Here is a 26255-nt window from a genome sequence, read left to right as displayed (position 1 = left end):
AGTTAAAACTAAGAACAGAAAAAACGTATCCAGTGACTACCTGCAGCAGCATGACCCTCCTATTAGTCACTAAAACAATCCGTTGATATGGTACCACAAAATGCTCTTCATAGCAATCTGACCAGGCATATTTTGATGGCTCTTTGAAAATTTCGGTACATCCAAAACTCCGACTTGCTTCCGCAAGGTAAAGTATCATCTAGAAACAAAATATAACAGGTCAGAATGACCCGATTTTATATTAAAAGAAAAGAACAGTCAGTTTTCTCCAAATGAAATATTAATGCTTTCTACTACGCTAAGCTGAGATCTCAAAATTATCAGGCTTAGTGTCAACTATTTCTTAATGGAAATTCACTTCATAGTTCTATGTCATAAATTAGAGAAATTTCATTTTCGTTGTTTGTAGTGTATCTGTAAGATACATGCATCTTAACGCATCAGAAGTGCTTCTGGTATACATACACGCCAAAAGCAATCAAAAGTATCAAACTATGAGCATGCATTTGAATATTATGAGTTCAATGAAACTACTGATACCTGACCGAGTGCCTCCCTCTCAGAGTACTCTCTTAGTACGTTGTCAGCATGAAATGCCCGTGGATTTCGTACTCGTTGGAAATTTCTCTTGTTATTGAGAATTTCTAAGCACCTGGAGCAACTTGCACCAATTCCATCAACAGTCAAAGAGAAAAAATCTAAGGCTCCACTCATTGGCTGTACAAAAAAACCCAAGAAAGCTTGTCCCAGCCCATGAGCAAGGCCCAGTAGACCATTTTGTCTAGCACTCTCCATAGGTTTCCTCACAACCCCTGACACTCCGAAAGCAAAACCTTGAGCAAGAGCTTCGGTTCCTTGTACAATCCCATCACCAACACCGGTAATCCTTCTTGACCACACCTATGTCCATTGCTCAAAGTCAGTTAGAACTTCATGTCCTATGATTGAGGAAATACTGAGAAAATGTTACCTGCTTCGAACGTAGCTGCAGAAATTGACCATCAGTTGAGAGCTCTGCAAAACCTTTGCTAAGAGAAGCCAAGGTGGAGCTTGTCATGCCAAGTACATCAACCGAAAAAATTAAATGTAATGGATTATGAATCAGATCTCTCCATATGCGGTTCCCAATGACAGAAATCACAGAACTCTTCCGCAGAAATCTGTCTTTGTGTGTTACTTTCCGAAGATGAACCTGACATACAGACATTACTATTAACATCTCACATATTCTGATTGCAAAAGTAGTTCCTAATCATGTTCCACTAATTCATTTTTTTTTTGTTTCTTCTAACAAAGAAATGACTTGAAAAGCAAACAGGTGCCAACGGATGTCTTAGTATGAACTACAGAAATAAGTAACACTAGAACATAACCAATAAAATAGACAACTAAAAGGGAGGAAGTCAACACCTACATGAACTGAAAATTTCCAACAGCTTGTTAACATGATTCAGAATCTCGGTATAAACATAAGAAACACGCTTTCCCAAGTCATATTAAAAATCCAGATAAAAAAACTAATTTCCATGGAGGAATTCAGGATTTGTACCATTTTTATCTTGCTACAGCCTCAGAGGCACCTTTATTTTTTACATAACTTTTTAATATTGATTATTTATTACAACATTTTACATTAACATGAAGTTTGTTAATGCATGTATTACATTAGCATATGATACACCTAGAAAATTCAAAATAATTTTTTTTTTATAGAGTACTCTGTTAAAATACGTTACCAGATATATTGTGAAAAATAATATAGGTGTTTACTTTAGTGTATCACAAGGAAATAGTCTTCAGCTGAAAATTTGTAACATATTTACTCTGAAGTTAACTCTTTCCTAGAGCTGTTTTTATAGGCTTACAATCTTTGATCTGTATTAATTGAATTACCTGCATTCATTTTCTCAGATTATCCAAAAATTCCTGACATCCAAAAAAATAAATCATCTTTTTTCTGCTTAAACTTCCAATATAAGCATAAGAGACGAGACAACAAACAAGTAAATTGTGTCCAAGTCAAAGGTTATCAATGCAAAACCTAAAGCACAACAACATAATTTAGTCTATAACTGCAAATAAATATGAATTACCCGAGCATGAAGCTAGAATCGAGTAAACATATTCTTTTGCTGTTTGATAATATCAAGATCGTTTTGTTTTCCAATTGGAAGTCCAAAAGAATAAAAAACCAAGAAAACAAGGATAGTCACACTTAACGATAGGAACATTTTGACCTAGAGCTATAATAGCTACTTCATCCATAATGCAAACAGAAACATCAAACCTGAATTTTAAATGCGTTCCCAACAGCAGAAAGAACGGGACCCCATACACCCAGAAGCCCATGTGGTCTTTGATCTGGTGCAGTCTCCAAAGAAACCTTCAATCTGACCTCAGATATGTCGATCAAGCTGAAACGACAAGGATGGTATTTGATTATACATTTATTCTAAAATCATAGTCATCTGCGTAGCAAAAATCTGCTGATGACAGGCTAACATAGTGTTTAATGCTAATACAAGCATGAAGCATGGTACCCTTCACAATACTAGAGGGGTTATCTAATCTATACAGCTATCACATATGATGCCAAATATTGATAATCTTCTAAATACATTAAAAAATAGGAAAAAGAAAGTCACAAACAGAAAACAAAAGATAAAAGTACTAGAAACATTAATGTAGCGTAATCCTGCAAAATGATAGAGAGGATGGTATGAATAGAAACAATTTCATTCAAATTTAGAACGAAGATGATAATTTTTCAGAAATACTAGAGAACGCAGATAGATGCCCAAAACTTAGGATACTTAGAACATAAGTTCATCGACTTAGAGTCAGACGAACTAGCAAACAGAATCATCACATTAGTTTTTATGATGCTAGCTCAAGTCAGTATGTAGTCTGCTACATAACTTCAAAATTCGAATGCCTCAGGAAAATGCTTCCTTGTGCCCGAACCCAGTATAAACACATAATATTATAAGTAAACATCCGTCGGGCCTCAATGCTTCCTTGTGCACCAATGCAGTGTTTTAAATTAACATTGACAAAAGAAACATTGGTACTAAAGCAAACAGAAGTAAAAAACACATAAAGATTCTAGCAAGCATGAGGATCTGACGACCGAAATTCTAGATGAAGAATTGAAGAATTTGTGTTAATCAAACGATACTTACTCTACACGTAGCTCGGGATCAACTTGAGTGACACTAGAATTTTGAGGAATGCGATCTAATTGTAGATTGTTGAAGAAATCTACCAAAGCCCAGATGATTGGCTCGTGGATATTAAGCCTCCAACTTTTATCAATCACCTGTCAGGTACTTACAGAATTAGGAATAACTTGTATGAAATCATAATATACCATAGTCTAATAACTTGAGCTCAATCCTGAAACTGAATGAATGATCTTGAGAACGTTACCCGTATATAAACATATGGGTAGATCTGGAGACCATCAAGGTTTTCATTGCGTACGGTTATAGTCATCTTGAAAACTGGATGATGCACATCAGGAGTTTGTTCTGGTGCCAGAAGTACAGGCATCACTGTCAAAGGAAGTTGGTTATCTAGCTGCATGTAACCCAGTATTAGCTTGAACCTGGCAAAGGAAAAAAAAGTAATACATAACCAGTCAAGAAAGCGTGCAATTAAATTACTTCTCATATGCACAATTGGATCAGAAAAATCGGCTGCTAGCAACTGAGAAAAAAGTGTTGAAGTCTGCCTAAGGAATGGAACATGACTTCACAAGCAGATTAGCATGCTCTAGACAGAAAATAAATTACCAGAGTTCAAAACAACAATGGATATAAGCGAGGAATGATTAAATAACTTGCTGAGAACACAAACAAACAAACAAAAAAAAAAAAATTAAGAAAAAGAATATGAACTTTTAGTAGTTGCATTTGTCCCACACCGCCAAGTTGTGGGGCTTTTGAAGATGAAAAACCCATAGAACAAAAAGTAATAGTATTGATTAAGATGTAAATGTGCTATCAAGGGACGCAACAATTATTCCGGTGAAGTCCTTCAGAGGACACCACCTGTTAGGATACGATAATGTTATAGCTAACAATGTAAGGAGATATGCACAAAACCAAATATAAGGAGATATGAAACCTGCTTGTTGTTCCACCATCATAGCCAGTAGAATAGGATATGAAGAATTTCTCCATGTACAAGTAGGCCAGTTCTCTTGGTTTATGGTCCACAATTGAAATGCCAACGACGCCCAACTCTAATATAAGTTCTAATGGAGATCCTTGCTCTGGCATCTTAGACTGTATAGGAGAATTTCCCCAACAGCCCCCCAGCAGTATAGACCCACTTCCTTCTTTCGATCTTGAAAGCAGTGGATCTATGTTAACAAGCCTAACAACCTTAATATCACCAATATTTACAATATGGAGAAACAAACCGGAGCTGTCATCAATAGAAAAGAGCCCAGCTTTATTCAAGTCAAATTTGTAGACCCCAGCATTATTGTCACTATCAACTTCAATATCTATCACTGTTTGACCATATGGATCCTCCCATGAAAAGTTTGTCGTTGAAAGTGGTGGTAACTGAATCCAAGCATCATCACCAAACGCAATTTGCCGGAATCTTATTGCACTGTCTCTTGTTCTATTCTCAATCCTGTTCAACAAGATTCATGGCTAATCAGAAGTGTCTAGAAGACTAAAAGCATTTCAGTATCTCAGAATCAGCTAAATATTGCAGTATTTTTTGTAATGCCTCCTGATTTTATTTGATCCTAGTCTAATCCTCTATTGCCACCTGGATGGAAATTCCAACAATCTATTTCTTTATTAAATAGCTGAAAGTAAATAAACATGTCAAACACATAATGATATGAGGATAACTGTTAAGAGAACCCCATAAAGGGAAGACTAAGCCATATTTGCCGCAAGCCTGGAAACAGAAACATATAGATTCATTGTGCTGAACAGAGAAGGTACTCTACAGGTCCCAATGATTGTTTCAGGGGTGTTTGGGGAACTGCTAAGACAAGGAGACAAATCGAAAAAGTAACATGGGAATGAAGCTTGGCAAATTTGTCCAAATAGTTAATGTGTCTGGTTAGTGGATTAACTCAAATAATTGAGTTGTCCAAGGAAATATTTCTGTCGCCAACAGATTGATAATTAGCAACAGGGACATGTTATCTTCCATTTCACTATTAATAATCCACTGGGGGAAATAAAGGCAGCTCTTGACCTTTTCTTTTTCTTTCTACAAGTTTTTTTCACTCCTTATGACCGAAGGATCTGTGACATTTTAAACCCAAGTAGAGGCAATAAAAAAAACACCACTACAAAAATATGAAAGTTTTGCTTTTTCTTGCCCACTGAAATGCTTATTACCAGATTACAAATGCAGTGGAAGTAGTTAAGAAAGCAGAGGTAGAAGATTCATGAAAGGTACCTAATAGGACCATTAGTTGATCCTAGGCGGAATACAACTATAAACCGAGAACCCTCCTCATAACCTCGTATTTCTGTTCTTAAGAACCTCCGTGTACCATCATTTTTCTTTAAAGCAAGCGTGATGGTGTCCTCTTTCAAAATTTGAATAGGAAATGACCAATCTGTATCATACATCCGTACCTATATAACGGCCAAAAAGTGTTATTAGAGTAACATACTTCTAATGTAAAGGGTGCATGCATAACCGAAATGAAATTATGAAAGAGGTCTATTCAGAATCTTATGACCAAATCTTCCTTCCGATTATTCACCAATGCTTTATATTTAAACAACCCTATCTTTTATTCAGACTCTTACAACTAAGAGGGTGTTTGGCTCACCTGAATTTCATTAGGTCCATCTGTTTTACGATGCACAAAAGAGACTCTTGTATCAGACACCCGCAAAGTCTTAGGTTCGTCTTCAGTGCTGAACTTCAGTAATATATCTTGGCCAACTCTATTTGTAAATGTCATAAATGGTCGAATAGAAATTACCTGACAAAAGGGAAGCATAAGTAACCGCGAAGTTAACATACCTGCACTTTATCCAATGGTATAATTACCTTTGTCGGGACAGATTGATAGGGGCAAGGTTTTGAAGAAACAAAGAGTTGCATACAATTGCCATCAGCATTATAAGCAAAAAGATCCATGGATCCATCCTAAAGGCACAAAATCAAGATGAGCATAAACCCTACCATCCGATAAGATACAAAATGTAATGAAATTTACCATGTCCCCAAGTGGAGAAAGATCTTTAACAGGGCCAAACTGCTCTCCTCCAGATTCACATATAGATGCAGAGAGACCCAGAGAGTTGAAATTCAATGCAGATGCAATTGTATAACCTTCAAGTATCTCCTCGTCAGTAATCTCTTCGAGGATGACTTCTTTGATCTTTTTGGAATGAAAAGACAGTGGATTCTTCTTCAACTTTCTACCACTAACATCGACAAGCCTGAAACTAAGTGGAGGACATCTTGCAATTCCGAGCCAATATGGTGAATAAATTTTGATGATCTTTGGTTGTAGAGGCCTTCCACTGTTATGGTTTTGCTCTAGAATGATCTGAACAATCCTGCACACAAAATTGTTAAAGGTTAAAAATACAAAAAAACGAAGCCTTATTCCCAGTGAAAGAAAAGCATCTCCATTACTACATCGTCATACCTTCCAGAAACTGCACTTCTTAAGCTTATTGTCTTTGAAGGTGTATTGCTAGCATCGGCGAGAACCACAGCCTCCTAGAACAAAATATTAAAGGTACATATTAAAAAAGAGTCTTACTGAAGAAAAAAAATTGTTTGAGAAAGAAAGACATGGAAATTCTCCCACTGACATGTAGTGGCAACCATCCTCTTTGGGGAAGCAAGGATAAATACAATGGAGTTCTTATGTCAGCATTGTACACCTTGACACACTCCCCAGGACCAGATAACCCTCTATAGCAAGAATGAAAATGGCCACTGCCTTGCATCTCAAGAAGAGAAATTTCAGCCATAAAAGGAAGATCATTGGAAATTGATACAGGAGATTTGACCATAATTGTCCAATCCTGTACTGGATCAAAATGAATGTCCTTCGCAATTTCAGTTGCTTGTGTGCTCACACAAAACCACATACCGCGTGAAGTACTTGATGAGCTTCCACTAATTTCAGAGCAATATAAGAGTTTCTCAAATTCCGTGAGAGCTGAAACACAAATTTCAGAATTTTCTTTTGACCTCTCCCCATCCTGTGACTGAGCAGGCAAATCCATTACAGAACTCCATGAATACTGATTATCAACTTCTATATTTGAAGGTTTTATATGCAAGAAATATAAGGCAGACTGAGCTACGCAGCGCACAGGAAGAGATATAGTTTCACCAGGTTTTAAGGGACCAATAACTATCTGCGATTCGGAATTCTCAGCCAACCGTTTCCTGTTCCTTATCCACCTCCTTTGCTTGGCATAGTTAACATATTCTAATGCATTATAAGATTCTGGCCACTTTAAACTTTCAAAATCTGGGGCATAAACCCATCCATCAACTGTATTGACAGATGAATTGTCAACATGCCACTCATCAACCCATTCCCAGCCCGTCGACAATCTGAATCCAAATAATTCCTGTACACAACAGATTTTGTAAACCATCAATCAATTATTGATATCAATAAATATAGGAAAGTAAATGACATAATAGAGAACCACACGGATATGCTTTATATACGCTGGAAGAAAGTAATTTCCAGCAAGCGAACACAAACCATCACATTAGCAAATATTGTCAACAAAAATAACAATGTACAAACTGAACAATACCCTCAGTTCACAATTTTGAATGCCATACACCTCTCTGATCTCACGCAGGAAAATATTAATAGGGATCAGCTCTTCAAAACCCAATTATTATCTCCAGCACAACTACCATCAATATAATAGAGCATGATATTTACAGGAAGGCAAAATTTCTTTCATATGGTTCATCGACTAAAGAAACAAGTGGATTTGAAAAGGAGATACAAATTATGTTTCTCTTATGTTTTCAGTTTTCACAGTATGAATACAAGTTTTTTGCTAATTACCTCCTCAACTTTAGTACACGGTAACCAACCAACAGTGGCGTTGTATTTCTGAGATTCAAATAGCTCATCTGTTGCAAATTCACTTCCGTCATACCGGGACTCGTTTTTCTCACCAGCTATTGACATAGGATCTCCATCTGCAGTTCTGAGCTTGAGGCATATATCTAGAGCAAAGTCAACGTTGTTACGAACTGATACCAGAGATCTGATGTTGACATATTTGTTTCCGTCGTGTATGCTCACTTCACTTGCGACTATATCATAGCCCAATCGCCAACATGCAACAGGTGAACCATAGTTCAATCTCAATGGTGTCCATGGTCCCTCTCTGGTCGGGCTAATCTGAATCAAACCAGATTTTCTGTATTCATCGAAAGATTTTTCAAAGTTTTCAGTTGGAGATCTAGGCGGCAAAATCACTGCACATCTGATTCTACCAAATTTTCTGCTGACACCCAACTGCATAAAAAAAGTAATAAAGTCGAGAAGTTAAAACGAAATATGGTCCATTTAAGTTTTTTAGAGTTGAAACATTGTTTCTGCTCTTAAAGACTAAAATAGACAGAAGTGGAAGGGAATTTTTCTGGGTAAGTGTGCAAGAGAGAGAGAGTCACCGCAGGTTCTCCAGTGGATAAGTCTAGCCAAATAAACTCGTTAAGGGAAGCAGAGGTGCCTTCAGACCTAGTCAGCTGTTTCAAAGAAGAAGAATAGTAGCTAACTGGCTCACCTGCAAAGGTAAAAGAAAGTCACTGCGCATGAAGCATGTGAGACGAACATAAATAGGCTTGTGAAAAATGTTATATTGGGACTTCCGTTCTAACTTGTACTGAAATCTCAACCAGAAAAGAAAGGGAAAAAAAAGTAGAAAACCCAGACATGCATCATTCGTCAGGTTAATAGGTTATTCCGGATGTGCTGTGAAGTTTTAACACTTCTTAATGCTCCCCCATTCCGGTTTGAGGTTTCTCTTGTTTAGGTAAAGGAAAAACGTATAATCGTGAAGCACTTCCCAAATTCTTGATTTGGAGAAGAGTTGACAAATTTGTCCAAGAAAGATGGCTAATAGAGCGTCAGCTGTGGTGGGTTACTATGGTTTTTTGCCATCAAGTCCAACACATCCTTCAACTCCTCCAAAATTAAACCAATTAAATATTTGTTTGGGAAGGATCAATTGGTCCTTCCTCTCCCCTGTCAGGTCCTACTGAGTAAGGTAATATCCTCCAACCCTCAAACCATTCTTCAGTGCCAAACCACCCTTACATTTTTGCTGGATAATGTTTTCGCTTAGAATTTCATATTTAAAATCATAATTAAGCAGCCTCTGCACCATGCTGAAAGACACTCAAGTTTGGGAGAACGTCATTCTCAATCAAGTTCTACTCATTATTCACATTTAAAAAACAGAATTCTATAAATAAATTAAACTGCAAATTCAAAAAAGTCAGAATAATCTGCGCACAAGAAATTAATAACAATTCTAGTTTAAAAATGATGGCTGATGCAAGAGAGAGCACATAAAGACATGTTAATAGTTCCAAAAAAGACTTAACGGTTAAAATGCCAGGCACACAGAGAGTATAATCTTACCTCTCCCAGTCTCACGTACAGTAAATTCCACCATGCAGCGATCCTGTAAAAGAAAAAACGGACGGAAGTAAGCTGGGTGTTGATTGTGACATAAGTTGATGGATACTCGGATAGACTGCGAAATAATAACCTTACAAAATATTAAGAAAAGGAAAACTATGCACAACAATCTAGGCCAGATGCTATGCATCTAAAGAACGATACAAGCAGCAGGAAAATTAGTCTTCATGTTGTCATTTACTTGATAATTCATCTATAGTGCAACTAGTTATATCCTATTCCTTTAATTTTCTCCAAAGAATTTGATCTCTATATCTAGGTTTCTGGCATATGGATCCACTATATTTGGATTATTACTAACATGACAGAAAGTATTTGTTAGTCTTCAAGATATATGTAGTGCAAAGATTCATACTAGAGAACTGCTGATCTCCACCAAACAGATTTAATGAGATTGTACTAAAAGGTAAATATGCAAAAGAATAAGACCTGCACTTAATAAAGGGCAAATGTAGCTGAACACGACACTGACAAAAAGATAATGTCAAATTCAGTGATCAGGCAAAAACCAATCAAATATAATGTTATGGAAGCTATCTACGCCATTTAAAAGGGAAAAGAAGAGTAAACCGCAATTCTAGAATTTTTTTCATATATATAAGCACATAGATGGATGTGAATATACATTACATATATCGCAGTAGATCCAGAACAACTAAGAAAGTATATCCTATATATATATATATATATATATATATATATATATATATATATATATATATATATATGTATGCATAATGTAACAATTTAAGAAGATTATGTAGGTACAAACCACTGAATCAACTCTGAAGAAAAATACTTCATTCCATTTCACATATTCAACTTCTGAAGATTCACAGCCATCTGATCCAGTTCCGAAAGTTCGTGCATTTTGTTGGTTTAGATGTGCTTGACCAGGTTGACTCTCATCTTCATAAACACGGACTGCAACACTGTACTCATGGGAGGATAACCCCTCAAGCTTCAGAAGCTGCATATTCAAGCAGAGGACATAGATGCAGGATGAGAATCAACCAAGATGATAATGGAAAATAGTTTCACGAAAAGCTTTGAAAAGAACTCATGATGCTAATGGTTCTGATATTATTGATAATAGTTTCACATTGGATATATAGTGCGGCTGTACCAGGGGTTTTCACGAACTTCTAATTTTGTACTTTCATTAATAGATAATTATTCTGGATAACAAAATAATAGTGGTGCCAAACGGAAAGGCTCCAAACACGGGGGCCGAGTAGTAGCATCTAAAAAACTCTCACCTTTCCCCGGTTTTCTTCATTCTTCATTTAATTTTCTATCAGCGACCTTCTATTTATTTTAATCTCAAGTCAGGTTCTGGACATCATTAATTTGTACTGTTCCATTCATTCGGGAGTTGTCCAATAACAAAAAAACCAATTTATTTGCTATGGACAATCCTAGTTTATGATGCATGGAACTGACCACAATACAAGAGCGACAGATGGCAAACTTCTACACTATTCATCTATGACTTGCAAGTTCTTCAAACTTCCTGCTTCTTCAATGATCATCGTAAACAATTGTTAGCACATTTATTTTGTATTATGGAAATGCCTTTTTTGGCCAGTGTGTTACAAGTGGACAGACAATCTACTTGTTTCCTACTTATTTTCTGGAAGTTGCATTAGATAGACTTGCAAAAGAAGAAATACCTAACAGGCCATCATATTGAAGCAACCCAAGAAAAGCACTGCAGCTAATTTTGGCAAAAAACTACAATGTTTTATAGAGAAATGACTGAAGGATGGGATCAGATGTTAATTAAGAGAAATGAAAAAAAGGATCCTGGTTATACAAAAATAGACTCGCACCATAATTCAGTACAAGCTGCAATGTTGAATGACCACCTCATCCGAATTAGGAAGATGAACATAGGGGGGTGTATATACTTGTTCATATATTCTTGTTGGTAAAAAATTTCAAGCCAAACACCTTCCTTGGTATCTACAACAAATATTTCTATCAATAGGTGGCCGAGATCTAATATCATATTAAGTAACCTCTTTATTTATATTATGAGGTAATTAGAAATGCTTTACTTCAATAAGTCATATAACCAACATGTCAATTCTACTGCTGCAAGACGAGCAAAGAAACTCATAAATTGAGTTTTATCCATCTTGCAAGACGACCCAAAGTTGACGCCAATTGAAAATTAGGTTTCAGAACCAGAATAGTTAGAGGGGGTAAATATATTGGAAGAGTCGCGACAATAACAAGAGAAGTTGCTTGAAGAAATAGAAAAGGGCCTTTGAAAGAACACACCTCTGCTTCGGCCACAATAATGGTTACCATCAGGCGCTGTTTCTTAAGAAGACTCCTTCTCAAATGAGAATCCAGCATATTCTTCGGAAGCAGAACTTTCAGTGCCTTTTGGTCTCCTGCTGGCATTTTGATTATGTCAGGAAGTCCTCTGACTTCAGAAGCTTTGATGAAAATGTCTTTCCCGAGTTTATTCTGGGGAACAATGTATTCATTTCTTTTTTGATGAACAGCAACCGTAGAGCTGCCATCACTAGTCTGAGAATTTAATTCCTGTCGACAAAATTAAAACTCTAGTTTACGGGGGAACATTTTCATGATAAATATATCTCTGTCACATGCAGAATGGCCGTTACTCTAACAATTAATGCAAGTCCTATCAGCAAAAATAACAACCATGCAAACATCATAAGTTTGTCTAAAACAAGAGATAAGAGCAACCCCGTATGATTCCTGGATGTGGCTGAGAGTGTTCCAGCTTGCATAGGCTTGTAAAATCATATTGGCATTGGAAACGGACACATTGAAATTCAGATCTCGTGTAGAAATAATTCGCAGCTCAGAAGCTACACCAGGAGTATTAGGATTATTTTGGTACCTATACACAAAAGATACACAATAAACATTTATTAAAATGATCAAAACAAAAGTACGTATGCAACTAATCATAGTGAACACAGCAAATAAGCTAGGGAATGCATATTTGTGTGTGGTGGTGCCATGAGACCAACCACAACCTATTTTGCTGCATCAAAGAGTAACAAACTTTTTATTTTGTGCTTTTACTCATCGCCAGTCCTTTATCATGGAAAATGTTTTCGGTGAGAAATAGGAGGGTCGATGCAACAACACAAAGCACAAAAGAATGCCGCTTATTGAGTGTAAGATAAGAATTCTTCTATAAGAATAAACTTTGCTCACAGGAGCTTGTTCAGTGTGACAGTAATTTTGTTTCAGAATTGATTGTGGGCTTTGAACAAAGATCTAGATATTAATAAAGAATGACGGATATGTGATAACACAAATACCTGATCTACCTCTATTTGTGACTACTCAACTCGCACCCCCAAGTTGTCTTATATACATCGCCCCAATAGGATCTAATAGCCTTAAGTTCCTAAATATTGATGATAGGGTTCCATTTAACTCCATATTGTGTTCAGTCCACTAGATCAGTCTCTACAACAACTACTTGTAGTGTCTCAGAAAGAAAAGAAAAAAAGAAAAGAAGCATTCATAAGTGGGTTCAAGAGGAAATTCTAGAAACTTGGTTATAAAAACATTATGACAAAAGATAAATAAATGTTAAGTGGTTGTCAGAGAAGTCCATTGTATCAAAGTCTCTGCCTTGATTTATATCATATGGGGGAACCATGTATACGTGTGGAGCCCCAATTAAATGTATGCAAGAGTGACTGTGGAACGAACAACCAGAAAGTACAGATCACCAGCATGAGGAAGGTGTCTCCACCATCTAGAGAAATAGGTCCATAACCACAGATAATAATAACTTGGCATAAGAAGAAAAGCAAAACATCTGATATCCACTATATAATACAGAAGCCGTGGATGAACTTTTATTCTTTGGTATGATGACTATAATTCCATTCTTAATTCAGTCACCTAGTAAGAAAGGAATTAGAAGGATTTAACTGCAAAACACATTACCTCAATGATCCTTCAACTGGTTCAATTAGAGGCTCCCATGAATCATACTTATCATTGTACGACCTTGCAGATATGGAAAAGGTCACATTGGAATTCAAGAAATCAGGTCTTCCACGTAAGCTGAACCCTATGCCACTCAAAGATACATTACACAGTGGGACTATCTGCAGAGAGGAAAATGGTAGTTAGATAAATATGCCCTGTAAAAGAAATATACTCTTACACAAGCAGTTAAGAGAGCACGTAAGAACGTACACAAGGATGACAAACACTATAGGAAGAAACAAAAAATAAATACATCAGCTACATAATGTTCACTTTTCCACTCCAGATTGAATCCGGGAGAAAGAATCATTGAACAGTACACAGCCGAAGGCAGCTGGATTCAATATTTGGCGCAACAAGCATATTCAGAAAATTAAGAGTATTGATTCTTATATATACGTGTGTGTGTGTGTGTGTGTGTGTGTGTGTGTGTGTGTGTGTGTGTGTGTGTGTGTGTGTGTGTGTGTGTGTGTGTTGTCTTACGGGAAATTCCGAACCACATTTCTCCACACTGGATTACCTCGAAACTTGGGATAAATATCATGAACTCTCAATAAACCATTCAACACATCTAGTAACATGGAGGTAAGCTATATGCAAAAGATTAACATGTGAAATGATGCAGAGATCAGCCATGCATCCTAATAAAATTGAATTCATCTAGTTCAAATTGTTTCATCTCCTTGAAATAAATATTTATAGAGTTCATCTCCTCCTTGCCAGATAATTGCATTGTAATTGCATTGCCAGCTCTCGTTTACATTCTGAGCACACACAAAAATCAGTACAAATATGTAACAATGAACCACACATCCTACAAATTATGTGAAAGCAGCATGCTTAGATTGACTTATAGTAATTGAAAAAAAAAATGGGAAAACAAAACAAAAGGACTTCTCATAATAATTCAGTTACTAAAGAAGACAAAAGAATTACCAAGCCACCATAGTCATCAAAAAGAGCAGCAGAGAAGGCACTTATTTCTGCGTCAATTACAGTGTCATCTGAATCACTTGATATGTCTGGACCAATGAGCTTCAAAGCAAATCTTTTAGGGGGTCTTTTGAAATCATTCCAGACAAGGAAGGTTCCCAATTCATTGCCAACCGTCCATATGCTAAACGGTTCTCTTGTGAACTTGATGTCAGATGTGTCCCATATACTTTCATCGAAGAATTGATCCATTGAGACCATATCAGTACGAATGCATCTTAAGGAGATGAAATCAGATTGTTTGGGCGCACCTTTGCAAGCAACACATCCTAATGTAACAAAACCTGGTGGAGCCTGAGGCATCCAGAAAGATATGCTATCTGTTTTTCTCTGTTTTTTTATATGTCCAACAAGTTGAAAATCCAAAGGGGCTTTATACAGATCATATTCTTCTGAGTCTTGAAGAACAATGCAAGTATTCGGAGGTTCGTAACTGAAAACCAAGGCAAAATATAAGTATAGCTGGTTTATGACTGTGATACACAACAGTGATATTTAAAACAACCAATAGTACGATGAGCTTCTTACCCTTGTACCGCAATATCACCGAAATACACAATTCCTTCAGGGACTACAGGACGCCAGATAGATAACCTCTTTCTTGATCCAGAACCTTGATTCCACCACACTAACCGAAAGGTAGCTACAGCTTCAAACCTCCGTCTGGAATTGACAATTGACGACCTCCCCGACTGGATAGTTTCGTCGCCAACAGTAGCAGAAGCTTGGTTCTCTGAACCCTTCAGTTTATCAGGAGATATTTCGCAAAACCCGTACAACTGCCGCAACTCATATGCTTTTTGAGCCAAACTCAGAGTTGAAGGATCAGCAGGAAGGAATGTTCCAACAGCATTGTCCACCCGCCAGAATGCCAGATTAGGGCATCTATAGATAAAAATTCAATTCAGCAAACAAAAATTATGAACAACCATTCTCAAACACTCGCAAAAACACTGGTAGACATCAGCTTCAGACAACTTCCAAAGGAGAACAAACAACAGAATAAAAGGTGAGTTAAAGGTAAGCACATTCAGTTATGAATTTATACTCGTCTTAAGAAGTCTGATAATGAAGGACGCATATAAACAACTAAAAAAAATTTGCATACTGAGAGCTTGACTGAATACTGATGCAATCTCTCAGGCCACATGGAGAAACTAAGGATGCCAAGATGCAAAACACTGAGGAAACTGGAGGCTGTGTCATTCCTGGAGAAGCCACACAACCCAAAGCCACATAACCTTTCGGGGCTTCAGGAAACCAAATCGAGCACATACTGTCTCTCTCAGAGATACCTTTATCTCCAGTCAACTCATTAGTACCTACACCTTCAGCCCCAAGCACATCATCCGAAGAGGAACGGGGCCACACCAGAGTGAATGATGTTGGTCTCTTAACTCGTATTAAGCTGGTATTAACAGCAATTACACCTTTTGTCGGTGGTTTATCTCTGTGAGAGAAGGAATATAAATTTTTTAGACTACTTGCCATGTTTAAGGACAAAAATGGAGAATTAAAGTTTTACTAACATTGGAGTCAGATAGTCACCGAGTACGGCAAAACCTGTTGGTGCACGAGGTCTCCAAAATGCATACACTTGGGCACTGACGGGATCTGTAGGTATAGATAGGATCTGTTATTGCTTTAAATACTACACAAGCACACAAACATATATTAAATTTGAAATGATGCAGAGAATCAGTAATTCCGCCAAATTACTTTTAATGGTTCCGATTCTGTCAAACTCAGAGCATAAAATAGTTGATTTTTTTGATGATGTCCTTAAAAATGATAAAATATCTTCCTCAACGGCCAAAAATAGTCTCAATATGCTGAACGAAAAATTCATGAATATATCTGAGACAGTGAACTGCATGCTTGTCTTTCCAGAAGCATTAAAGAATTTTATAGATGCATCAAAAGGCTCCAAAATTTTGATTCCGTTGCTCTCCATGGTCAAACCAAGAACGTCTGCACTCATTTCAACAGTATTTCCATTTAAAACAAGCCTGCAGAAAACATCAAATACCATTTCATTTACTAACGCTGTTCAATAATTGCAATATATTTATAGTTATATGAGAAAAATGATGCTTTAGATCAGAGTACATACACAGTGCAGAATCATACGTAATACCATTGCGACGAGAGCACGAAATACTATAATTATATATAGTACATATACATATAATGCTAGTCATTCATGAAAAAGGACTGGAGCTACTGTATGCATATAGGTTTAATCACAGACAATTCACACAATGGACCTTGCGCCCAATCCATAGACAAGCATGGGTCTTTACACCATCTCCAGAGCAGAGGCAACAATATTTTTAAGTCATCACATTGGTTTCCGTCAAAACAGGGAGGATTAATCAAGCCAATTGAGGGGAAATACAATAGAAGATAGTTTATTATGAAGAAATGCACCAATTCGTCAACAGAAATCTCAATGAAAATGGGTGGAGTCCAAATCGTCCACCATTTTATTGCAGAATGCCAATTACCATAGTTCAGGGGGTGTGTTATCACAAGAAATATACAAGTTCAATGCAGAATATGCAACTTCAAACCCCGTAAATTTAGGCAAAACACAGGTGGGAAGTTCACCTGCAGAATGCATCCATCTGGGCATGCAGAAGTTTGTTGGAGAGGATGACTTGTCCTGCATTTCTTGATTTATTGTAGAAGGTGAGCTCAGGACCGATAGCCTGTGAATAACATTTGAGCAACAAAGATATAAGTAAAAAACATCAGAGAGATATGCATGATTTTCCCACATAAATCTGTAAACATGCAATTTCATTTTCCTGTGATTCGTTGTCATCCTTAAGTTCATCAAATAGAACTATTGCAGAATGTGACAGATTATTTAGTGTATAGAGGCCTATACGTTCCAAGATGGTTCAATGTCTCAAAAGAAAATTGACAAACCATTAAATTTATGTGGCATCAGTTGATACCCCTTTGTTTCTACTTAAATAAACCACAATCGTTTTTCATATAATTTCATATAAATTTATTCGAATATATATCACTATAAACCATCAATTTGAAATAAAATATGAAATCATATAAAGAAATAAGGAAGCAACAACATAGTTGGACATAACAAATAAAAGCAGTGAATAACCAGTCCTTAGAAATTGTGAATAAATTTATTCTTTATCTCGCTTTAGCAAGATCTATCCATTCTCCTATTTTACATTTTCTGGTCAAACCTATAGGAACTAAACTCCAATTTGATATGACCTTCAAAGCTTATTGTCTTCATAATTTTTGCATGAATCAGTGACGTCACAAGTTTCAGTTATGCTAGTTGGAAATCCTGCTCATCTACTTTCCACCAATATCCTACTCTGAGATTTCCCTACTCTTAGTTATTTTCTAAAACTTATAATGCTAGTCTAGTTCGACTTTGAACAGTTGGAACACCACAGTTCTTTTTTCTCAGATTTCTAAACATAATATTATTCAATACCGACTCCACAGATCATGCCCTATCAAGATAAGTATATTTCTTTTTTGCCCAAAAAAAAAAGTTGCCTCTGTGAATAACTACTCCTTGAATACGAGTTGAATGAGTGCTCTCAGTCCCCTTACGTACTTATGGGAAACTCAGACAGAAGAATAAAACTAAAACATGACCCAACCAAGAACTCTCAGCAAACGTCAAACTTAATGAATCTTAATCAAGGTGCCCTACCTGCAATTCAAATATCAATTCTTTGGATCTGCTAGAAACAGCAGTTTCAGATGCCACACTACTAGTATTTCTTCCTGAAGAGTGATCAGAAGAGCCTCCACTTTCTCCCTCTAAAAAGACATTATCGTTCTCATTTGCTGAATAGCTACTGTTTGCTCCAAGTAAAATGCATGAATCCAAGTACGGTCCACTCTGTAACAATGATAGACGAGAAATATCAGATGCAGTTGAACTGTTATTTTAGATATTCAGACGAAAAGGAAGAGTTCGATAAGATATCGGAGGAATTACACTGATTGTCACATTTCTGAATTGCAGTTTCTTTCCATTCCCGACATAAACTAAAGCATCGGTACTTGGACGTGAGATATTTACTCCCTGTCTGTCTTTAAGATACAAAGTTCCACCTCTTCCGTCATATATAAAGATGTCAAACTGTTCATCATCAGCAACCAAAGGTTTTTGAGGCGAAATTGAGAATTCGGCTGAGGGTTGATAGAAAATGGGTTGGTCAAGTATGTACGCATCCAGAAAATGTGAAGAGTCGGCATTCTCATCATTTAACCCTTCACCACGAACTGTTGGGACAAAAAACTCAGCAATTGCAAGCAAAAAATCAAGTGCGACAAGCAATTGCGGCCTCTGAATGCACAAAGAGATAAACGTTGAATTTTCATAGAATTGGGCATCAAGAATTAGAATTGCGGGGGTGTACTTTCCCGCACTGTCCAACAAAGGATTTCTCTCAACACTATTATAATCCATATTTTGAGGGACAGATTCTGAAAGATTGTACCCATCCATATCAGGCTTCCCAATAGCCAACCTGAGCTCCTTTTCTGTACCTTCACGATCATCAACAACAATCAAATCCTTCAGTGTAGCAGAAAGAAAACCCTCCCCGACTGTGTTAGATTTGTACGAGAGCCAGACTCCACTCACCTGAAACATAAATACCAATTACACTACAGAACCGAAAAAATAAAAACAGTAAATACAAGGTAAGTAAACTAGACCAAACACAAGTAGTACAAATGAAGCAAGGATCAAGTAATATTCTATCTTAAGGTAGAACCCGAAAAAACAATAAAAATGCATCTCAAAACTAATGAAGGGTGAGTACATTTTCGCTACTATTATCGGATTCAAAAGAAAACGTAAAACTATCTTTCAACTCTGTGGTAGTATAACACGTCTGGCCAACTTCAATAACAATAAAGATCTAGGAACACGTGTTGTAGTTGGTATTATTTTAACACAATTACCAACCAACACAAGACACACGCGACAATGGTTCTCTATGGCTGCTGTTTGTATTTCAATATATCTTGATAGCACCAAGACAAAAACAGTGCAAGGCCTCCTGAAGTTCATGATCAGCAATTTACATTAGCAAATGACATCTCAGTTCTATTTAAAATTATCAGATCACTATATATCACCTAAGACGTTATCTGTGTTGCAACCACTACTTCAGACTGGAATTGCCAATTCATACACCTACAAAGCAAAGCATAACAAAAGCAGATCACTGACGGGGAACTCAAAAGGCCCGGTGAACAAGTCCCCAACTTCTTTCTCTTTCCTGGTTTCTTTGGCTACGATCCATGAGAACTTTATAACACAAAATAGACGACTAAGTATTCCCTACTGATGATTATAGTCATCCTCACTGCAAAATACAGGATCCAGTTGCATGCATAATTATAGCACAAACAGATTTATGGACGTGTTTCAAGAATGTGACTCGTGTTCATAGTTACACCATATAACTACTCAGTTGTCATGACTACATAAAATAAGAATCTTCAGGGCAGTCGGTTTACTACCTGTAGAGTGGCAAGAGATGCATCCCTTGTAATGCCATAGTGAAGACACAGTTCAATCATATCAATGTGGACAGAAATCTTAGTCACAACCCATTTTTCCGTTGCCTGAGTTTCTGATGTAGCAGAAACTAAACCTTGAATATCAGTTGGTCTGGCCATATCAATCGAAGGGGACAGAGATTCATCTTTCAGTGGAGGCACAAAATTTGGGGTCTCTGAAATATTAGATTGTGCACATTCCATGATTATTTCATACTCTTTATTGGTTAAAACTGCTTTCAGTTCTTCAATCTGAAATTTAAAGAAAAATGCAAGTCATAAATGCAACAAACAGATATGAAAATGCAAGTATCTATTAAAATTCAATAGGAGAAGCTCTTATCAAAAGCCACATATCAGAAAGATTAAGGCAATTATATGAACACCGTCACTCTTGCAAAACGTGGATCTTGAGAGTGAAAGAGAATATATAAGAAGAAGCTCAACAAACACAATCTCGAAGTTATCAGATTTTATGTTTGGAGTACAATACCTTAATAGAAACTTCTATACTTGGTATTTGATGCAACAAGTCACGAAGTGATCTCTGAATGACAAAGGAAACACCCTTGACGTCTTGAATTATGCTTTCACCCAGTTCTGATCCTGAACCTACATTTAAGTTGATATCATCGACCTGAAAATGGCATGCAGATACACTTTAGTTGATATCTTCAACCTGAAGAAGGCATGCAGATTTTATAATGAAATTTATCCAACAAATAATTACAGAGTAGAGAAAATCTGTGAAAAATCATGTTACTCTTAGCTAGACATGTCTATATTTCTTGTTAGAAGATATTCAGGAGTCTATATTAGGTTACGAATTTGTGTCTGTTTAGTCAGGTCTGTTTAGTCACGTTCCCTCGTCAGCGAGCACACAGCATCGCTACGAGTACTCCTATCGCTGCTCGACCAGAGGTACTACCTCAAGTCATCTATTCACCCAACCTTTGCAGACTGCGGCTGCCTTTCGTCGTTGCGTGCACCACCCGTCGCTCGCCATTGCTCCTGTGAATACGCTACCGCCTGTCACACAACTACCGTGTCTGCTGCTAGCCTCACACAGCTATAATCCAGCTTAAGAAAAAGTGTTAAGAGAATATTTTATTTTGCACTCTTTTTCTGTGTGACGAGCTATTCCAACTTGAGTGTGTTAGAAGACATTTAGGAGTCTATATCAAGGTAGGAATCTGCGTCTGTTTAGTAGTGTCTATCATAGGTTAGGAGTTTTTTTGTCTATGTTTCGAAGAATTGTTATGTTGCTAGTAGTAGTCTTTTCTCATCTCTGCAGGAGTGGGCTCATATAATTATTCTCTGTCTCATCTTATTTTTTCTGACATTTCTTTGATAAAATCAACTGGAGTAGTTGAATGATTGTTTCTATTTGTTAGACGGACTGGAGTAGATGAACCAAGATAGATACACAAAAATATTGTGAGATACGAATAATTTTATTTTGTAAACTATGACAATGCATAATGGTCAACATAAGAGGGATACTGGAGCAATGCTTATAAATGTACAATGTTCTTTTGTGCTATTAATCCCAATCATATGTGTGTATATATATATATATATATATATATATATATATATATATATATATATATATATATATATATATATATATATATATATATATAAAGACTTCCGTTTTCTTATCTTGATGCCTTGAAAACAAATAGAACAAAAAGAATGAATTTAATGAGTGTTATAAATATGAACTTAAAAAGAAACAGAAACAGCTGGACTTTTTCTCTTTTGAATCATACAATCAACTTCAAACCTAAAAATAGTTTAATGGCGTCAAAAGTTTTCTGACTCCAGCAAAAGCTGTTTTTAATCGATAACACTACCCCATTTGGGCAACGAAAAAGAGAGCATATCTAAAAACCTTTTACTTGCGGGATTTAGTGGGGGATGTCATTGATCCAAATTCCTTTAGGAAAAAAAACCAAGCTACCAATTTAACTCATCAACACCATAAACAAGGGTGCCAAAAGTTTAAATGTTCTATGACCAATTCACTCCTTTGCGTCAGAATTCATGAATTGGAAAATAGCAAACCAAGCTTGTGACAAGTCAAGGGAAAAGTTCGAAGGACGTGAAAGGATAGACAACACGTCTGCCATAGATATTACTTTGAATACTATCCAACATGTCAGGACCAAGCACATTAATATTAAGTATCATCATACTACCAGGGAAGAAGGGAAGAATGAGGAAAACAAATTTGGTTCATCATAGCTCAGAGCTCTTGTTTGCGGACATGATAACAAATGCGTTTCTCAGAGCAAAGTTTCAATTTTTTTAGATCTAAAGACTCGGAGTAGCAAAAACAAATGTCCGGGAAAAGTATGGAAATGGCATTTCTCCTAGCTCGACTTGACTGTACTACTTTTTCTTGTTAGACAAGCTAAAATAGTTGGACACTATTGTTATTTTTCACATACTGGGATAGAAGGGCTAGAACTCATGCACTACATTTTGCAAATATCAATGATACTGCTTTGCTAACTATGACAATGACATATGATGGCTATGAAAGGAACAGAAGAGCATACTGCATTTATATGTATGTGTGTATCAACCTCAACGATTGGTCTATGCATTCCTTATCATGCTTTGCTCAAAATCGGAATAAATACGCAGGGAAATATAGAAATAGCTATAAATAATACAACAATATTCCATGGATGCAAAGAAACGAGAATAATCCATAAGAAGAAATGATGAACTAAACTTCCAAACAAAAGAGAATCAGTAAAGAAACATAAATTTTGGGGATCCAACCACATTCAATTCATCTATTGTACTCTCACCAGTAAGTAACAAGCATGAAGGTGGAAAGAATCTTACAAGAATTTCCAAAATGTCCACATGCACTGCCTTGATTTCACTTTTGCTCCCACCAGCCCATCTAAAGGTGTTCCGAACAGTAATTTGAACAACATCAAGTTTCAAGTAACTGCAACCAAAGGCAAGATTTTATACACATCACAACTCTGTGATCCCTTAAATTGTTTGACAGTAGGTAATCATCTGAGCAGAAATCATTATGCATTAAAGGAAAATTTTAAACTCACTCCAAGCTATTTGTTCTCTGAGGCATTAATATGATTGGCTTCTTAAGTGAAAGATCCAACTGAAATGCGGGCGATCCTTCAATTTCACTTCTTGTAAGCCACTTCCCCGAGTTTGTCATCTGATCTCTTATTTGGATAACATCTTTGGAATTACTAGGAACAAGACCCATAAAGTAGCCGACAACCTGAAATTATTTTAATTTGTAACAGTGAATACAAGTTCACAATCAAAAGGATGACAACGAAAAAAATTTAAATGACCTCTTGAAGAAAGCGATTCAAATAGACAACTCGAACTTCAGATAGTTGGCCAACGAGGCTGTACTCGTATCCTTTATAGTCTTCATCATCAGCATTGAATGAACAAAATACCAACTGCACATTCAACACAAAAAAATTGCAACTAAATCAGATACAGAAGGAAATACCTCAACACTCTAAAGTCAAGACAAAAGTAACAGAATAAATATGCAAATTCAGAGGTTTAAAATAGATATGTTCATAGATATGTATGTGTGTGTATGTGTACATATGTAGAACTGTATGTATGTATGTGTATATATATATATATATATATATATAGAGAGAGAGAGAGAGAGAGAATGTAATTTTGAAATATGAATTATGTATGCATGCCTTGCAAGTTAAGTATCAAAAAACATCAACCATTTTATAAATTATGAACCGGACCATTTTGTTCATGCCCCGGATCATTTCAAAACATGAAATGTATTAATGGATTTGGGTAGAACTCATCTCTAAAAACTAGCTCAAGTGGCGAGGGGGACCATTCCACGTATAAACATTGGAAGATTCTCAATTGCGACGTGGGACAAATACAACAAATAACACCCGCCCCACGCATAGCGTGTCATGCAATGGGCCCAGAATTTACAAACTCACCATCACCTACAAACCCACTATGATAGATACCATGTTAAATGGGCAATGGGTATAACTCATTCCCAAAAGCTTGCTCAAGGAGAGAGAATGCCCGTTCCACATATAAGCATTGCAATAGTCTTACAAATTTGCAATTTGGGACAAATACAACCAATAAGAATTTATTTTGTTGAAAACGGTGATATTATGAGGGACGGACTGTTTTTCGTTGAAAATGTATATGCGGTATTACTAAACTCAAACCCATAATGTACTGTAAGCAAAGACATGTTAGCAAAGACAGGACAAGATGCAGATAGACTGAGCAAGAGAGAAACAACTGCAACCACAAGTAACACAAAACACGTAAAAGTTGAAACCCATTTCTATTATATGGTTGCTAATCAGTGACTCTAGAGAGTCGATTAAGCTGGAGAAACTAAAAGAGTAAAACTGTAAATATATAGCTACCAAATTCAAGATTAAGTAGAAGTAGACACCTCCACAAATGAATTCCCACCAGGATTCCTCATATCACAGGCCCAGAAATACATATGACTGCTATGAAGACTGTCATCACTTATTCTAAGGTTCCCAAGGGAGGCTTTTACACTAAAAGATGACGGGAAGACCTGTCACATGGAGAAAATAATTTCAGATCAATCCAAGGATGATATGATAATTTTTCCCTCAGAAAATAAAATGGATGGCTTGTGCACCTTAATATCCGTAACAAAATTATCTTGTGCCAACGTAGCAAGTTTAGAGTCATTTTCCTTCATCAAAAATATCTCAGCGCGAGCCATATTCAACAGCAAATGAAAAATCACTCTGGATTTCCCTTTTCCAAGCAAAGATTTTACTATAGGCTCTTCCACTGGAGCTGAGGGCGGACCGTCGTTCATGATTTCCTTCGATGTACCATGCGATGCAACAATTGAAGAAGTATCACTAGAAGGTTCAGAGTTTTCCTCCTGGATGTTGATAGCATTTACAAATTCCATAATGGCTAGTATAGTAGGCCTACGACAGTAAAAGGATAAGGTAGAGAGTGTGACTGCGACCTGAAATAAAAAAGTGACATATCAATATATGTGTCGAGCTTTAATGTCAAATGTATTAGCGTGTAATCGTTATGTATATTTTACAAAAGGAATAGTTGACCTAGCAAAATTATGACACAAATTAAAAGGGCCAATTGACTAATCCATAGTATAATTGAGTACAGTTGATACCAACTTACATGTTTATCAACATTGGAATAAAGTGGTGAGTTCTGGTCGAAAATAATTATTTGAGCTTTCACAAAACTGTCCAATGCATCAGTAACTCCTATCTGACCAGATTCCAGAGGAGTAACGTCAGAAGGCAGTATACCAGCAACACGCAAAAAACTTGGGGCCTTCAACTCCAAGCTACCTGAATCGGTGGTAATTTGAGAACTCATATACTCCATTTCATCACCTAGTGACTCGGGGCCACCAACTGACTCATTAAGATTCTCAGACACCTCATAAAACTCATCATCTCCTTCATATTGGGTAAGGTTATTACTGGCTTGAGTTAGACTATCAGAACTGTGTAATATTGAAGGTGCATCTGAATTCCTGATGAATGATCTTGCTATGTAACGTGTCTGAGATTTCACCTTGCAGCAAACCAAATCTTCTATCTCCAAAGCTCTAAGGACTGTGCCAATGAAAATATCATCCGATCGAATTGACAGTTCAACCTGCATCAGAATGATTCAAATGATTAACAAGAATGCTTCAACACTTAAAATGCTACATACTGTATATTTGACTATTTCTAACCTGTCCACCAATTGCTCGAAACTCAAGCAAACGTTTTTCTTCCGCAAGAAGCATCTTCATAAAACTCTGATCATGCTAAAAGAAGTATGTGCATGTTCAATGGTTTAGCAGTTATATACTCCACATAACAGTAGGTCTGAAAAGATTACTTACCAGGTTACTGTAACTGAAACTTATCTTCAACTCATCCAGTACACCAGTCAAAAACAA

General features: G+C 36.6%; 1 protein-coding gene across 1 annotated transcript in view; it reads right to left on the bottom strand.

Moving 5' to 3' along the window:
- The window catches only part of LOC105950280 (pleckstrin homology (PH) domain-containing protein), a 42338-nt gene that overhangs the window by 2018 nt on the left and 14065 nt on the right, over positions 1-26255 (bottom strand). Inside the window, exons 22-59 of the mRNA XM_088818756.1 lie at positions 26199-26255; positions 26046-26120; positions 25475-25963; positions 24951-25295; positions 24732-24863; positions 23611-23724; positions 23350-23534; positions 23123-23231; positions 20754-20897; positions 20222-20512; positions 18684-19334; positions 18393-18584; positions 17297-17397; positions 16406-16695; positions 16216-16300; positions 15795-16136; positions 15215-15571; positions 14630-15119; positions 13649-13812; positions 12422-12578; positions 11984-12253; positions 10470-10667; positions 9638-9680; positions 8665-8777; positions 8051-8509; positions 6819-7592; positions 6650-6723; positions 6212-6557; positions 6043-6141; positions 5819-5974; positions 5437-5618; positions 4129-4647; positions 3430-3607; positions 3183-3319; positions 2288-2414; positions 971-1192; positions 541-900; positions 41-199 (exon numbers count right to left, since the gene is read on the bottom strand). The exon at positions 26199-26255 is cut by the window's right edge and continues 99 nt beyond it. Coding sequence (XP_088674882.1) covers positions 41-199; positions 541-900; positions 971-1192; positions 2288-2414; positions 3183-3319; positions 3430-3607; positions 4129-4647; positions 5437-5618; positions 5819-5974; positions 6043-6141; positions 6212-6557; positions 6650-6723; positions 6819-7592; positions 8051-8509; positions 8665-8777; positions 9638-9680; positions 10470-10667; positions 11984-12253; positions 12422-12578; positions 13649-13812; positions 14630-15119; positions 15215-15571; positions 15795-16136; positions 16216-16300; positions 16406-16695; positions 17297-17397; positions 18393-18584; positions 18684-19334; positions 20222-20512; positions 20754-20897; positions 23123-23231; positions 23350-23534; positions 23611-23724; positions 24732-24863; positions 24951-25295; positions 25475-25963; positions 26046-26120; positions 26199-26255 — 9186 coding nt within the window. The remainder of the gene's footprint in view (positions 1-40; positions 200-540; positions 901-970; positions 1193-2287; positions 2415-3182; positions 3320-3429; positions 3608-4128; positions 4648-5436; positions 5619-5818; positions 5975-6042; positions 6142-6211; positions 6558-6649; positions 6724-6818; positions 7593-8050; positions 8510-8664; positions 8778-9637; positions 9681-10469; positions 10668-11983; positions 12254-12421; positions 12579-13648; positions 13813-14629; positions 15120-15214; positions 15572-15794; positions 16137-16215; positions 16301-16405; positions 16696-17296; positions 17398-18392; positions 18585-18683; positions 19335-20221; positions 20513-20753; positions 20898-23122; positions 23232-23349; positions 23535-23610; positions 23725-24731; positions 24864-24950; positions 25296-25474; positions 25964-26045; positions 26121-26198) is intronic.

Source organism: Erythranthe guttata, chromosome 5, assembly GCF_056151865.1.
Source record: "Erythranthe guttata isolate IM_541 chromosome 5, IM_541, whole genome shotgun sequence".
NCBI classification, from domain to species: domain Eukaryota; kingdom Viridiplantae; phylum Streptophyta; class Magnoliopsida; order Lamiales; family Phrymaceae; genus Erythranthe; species Erythranthe guttata.
This window is presented reverse-complemented; position numbering and strand designations above follow the sequence as displayed.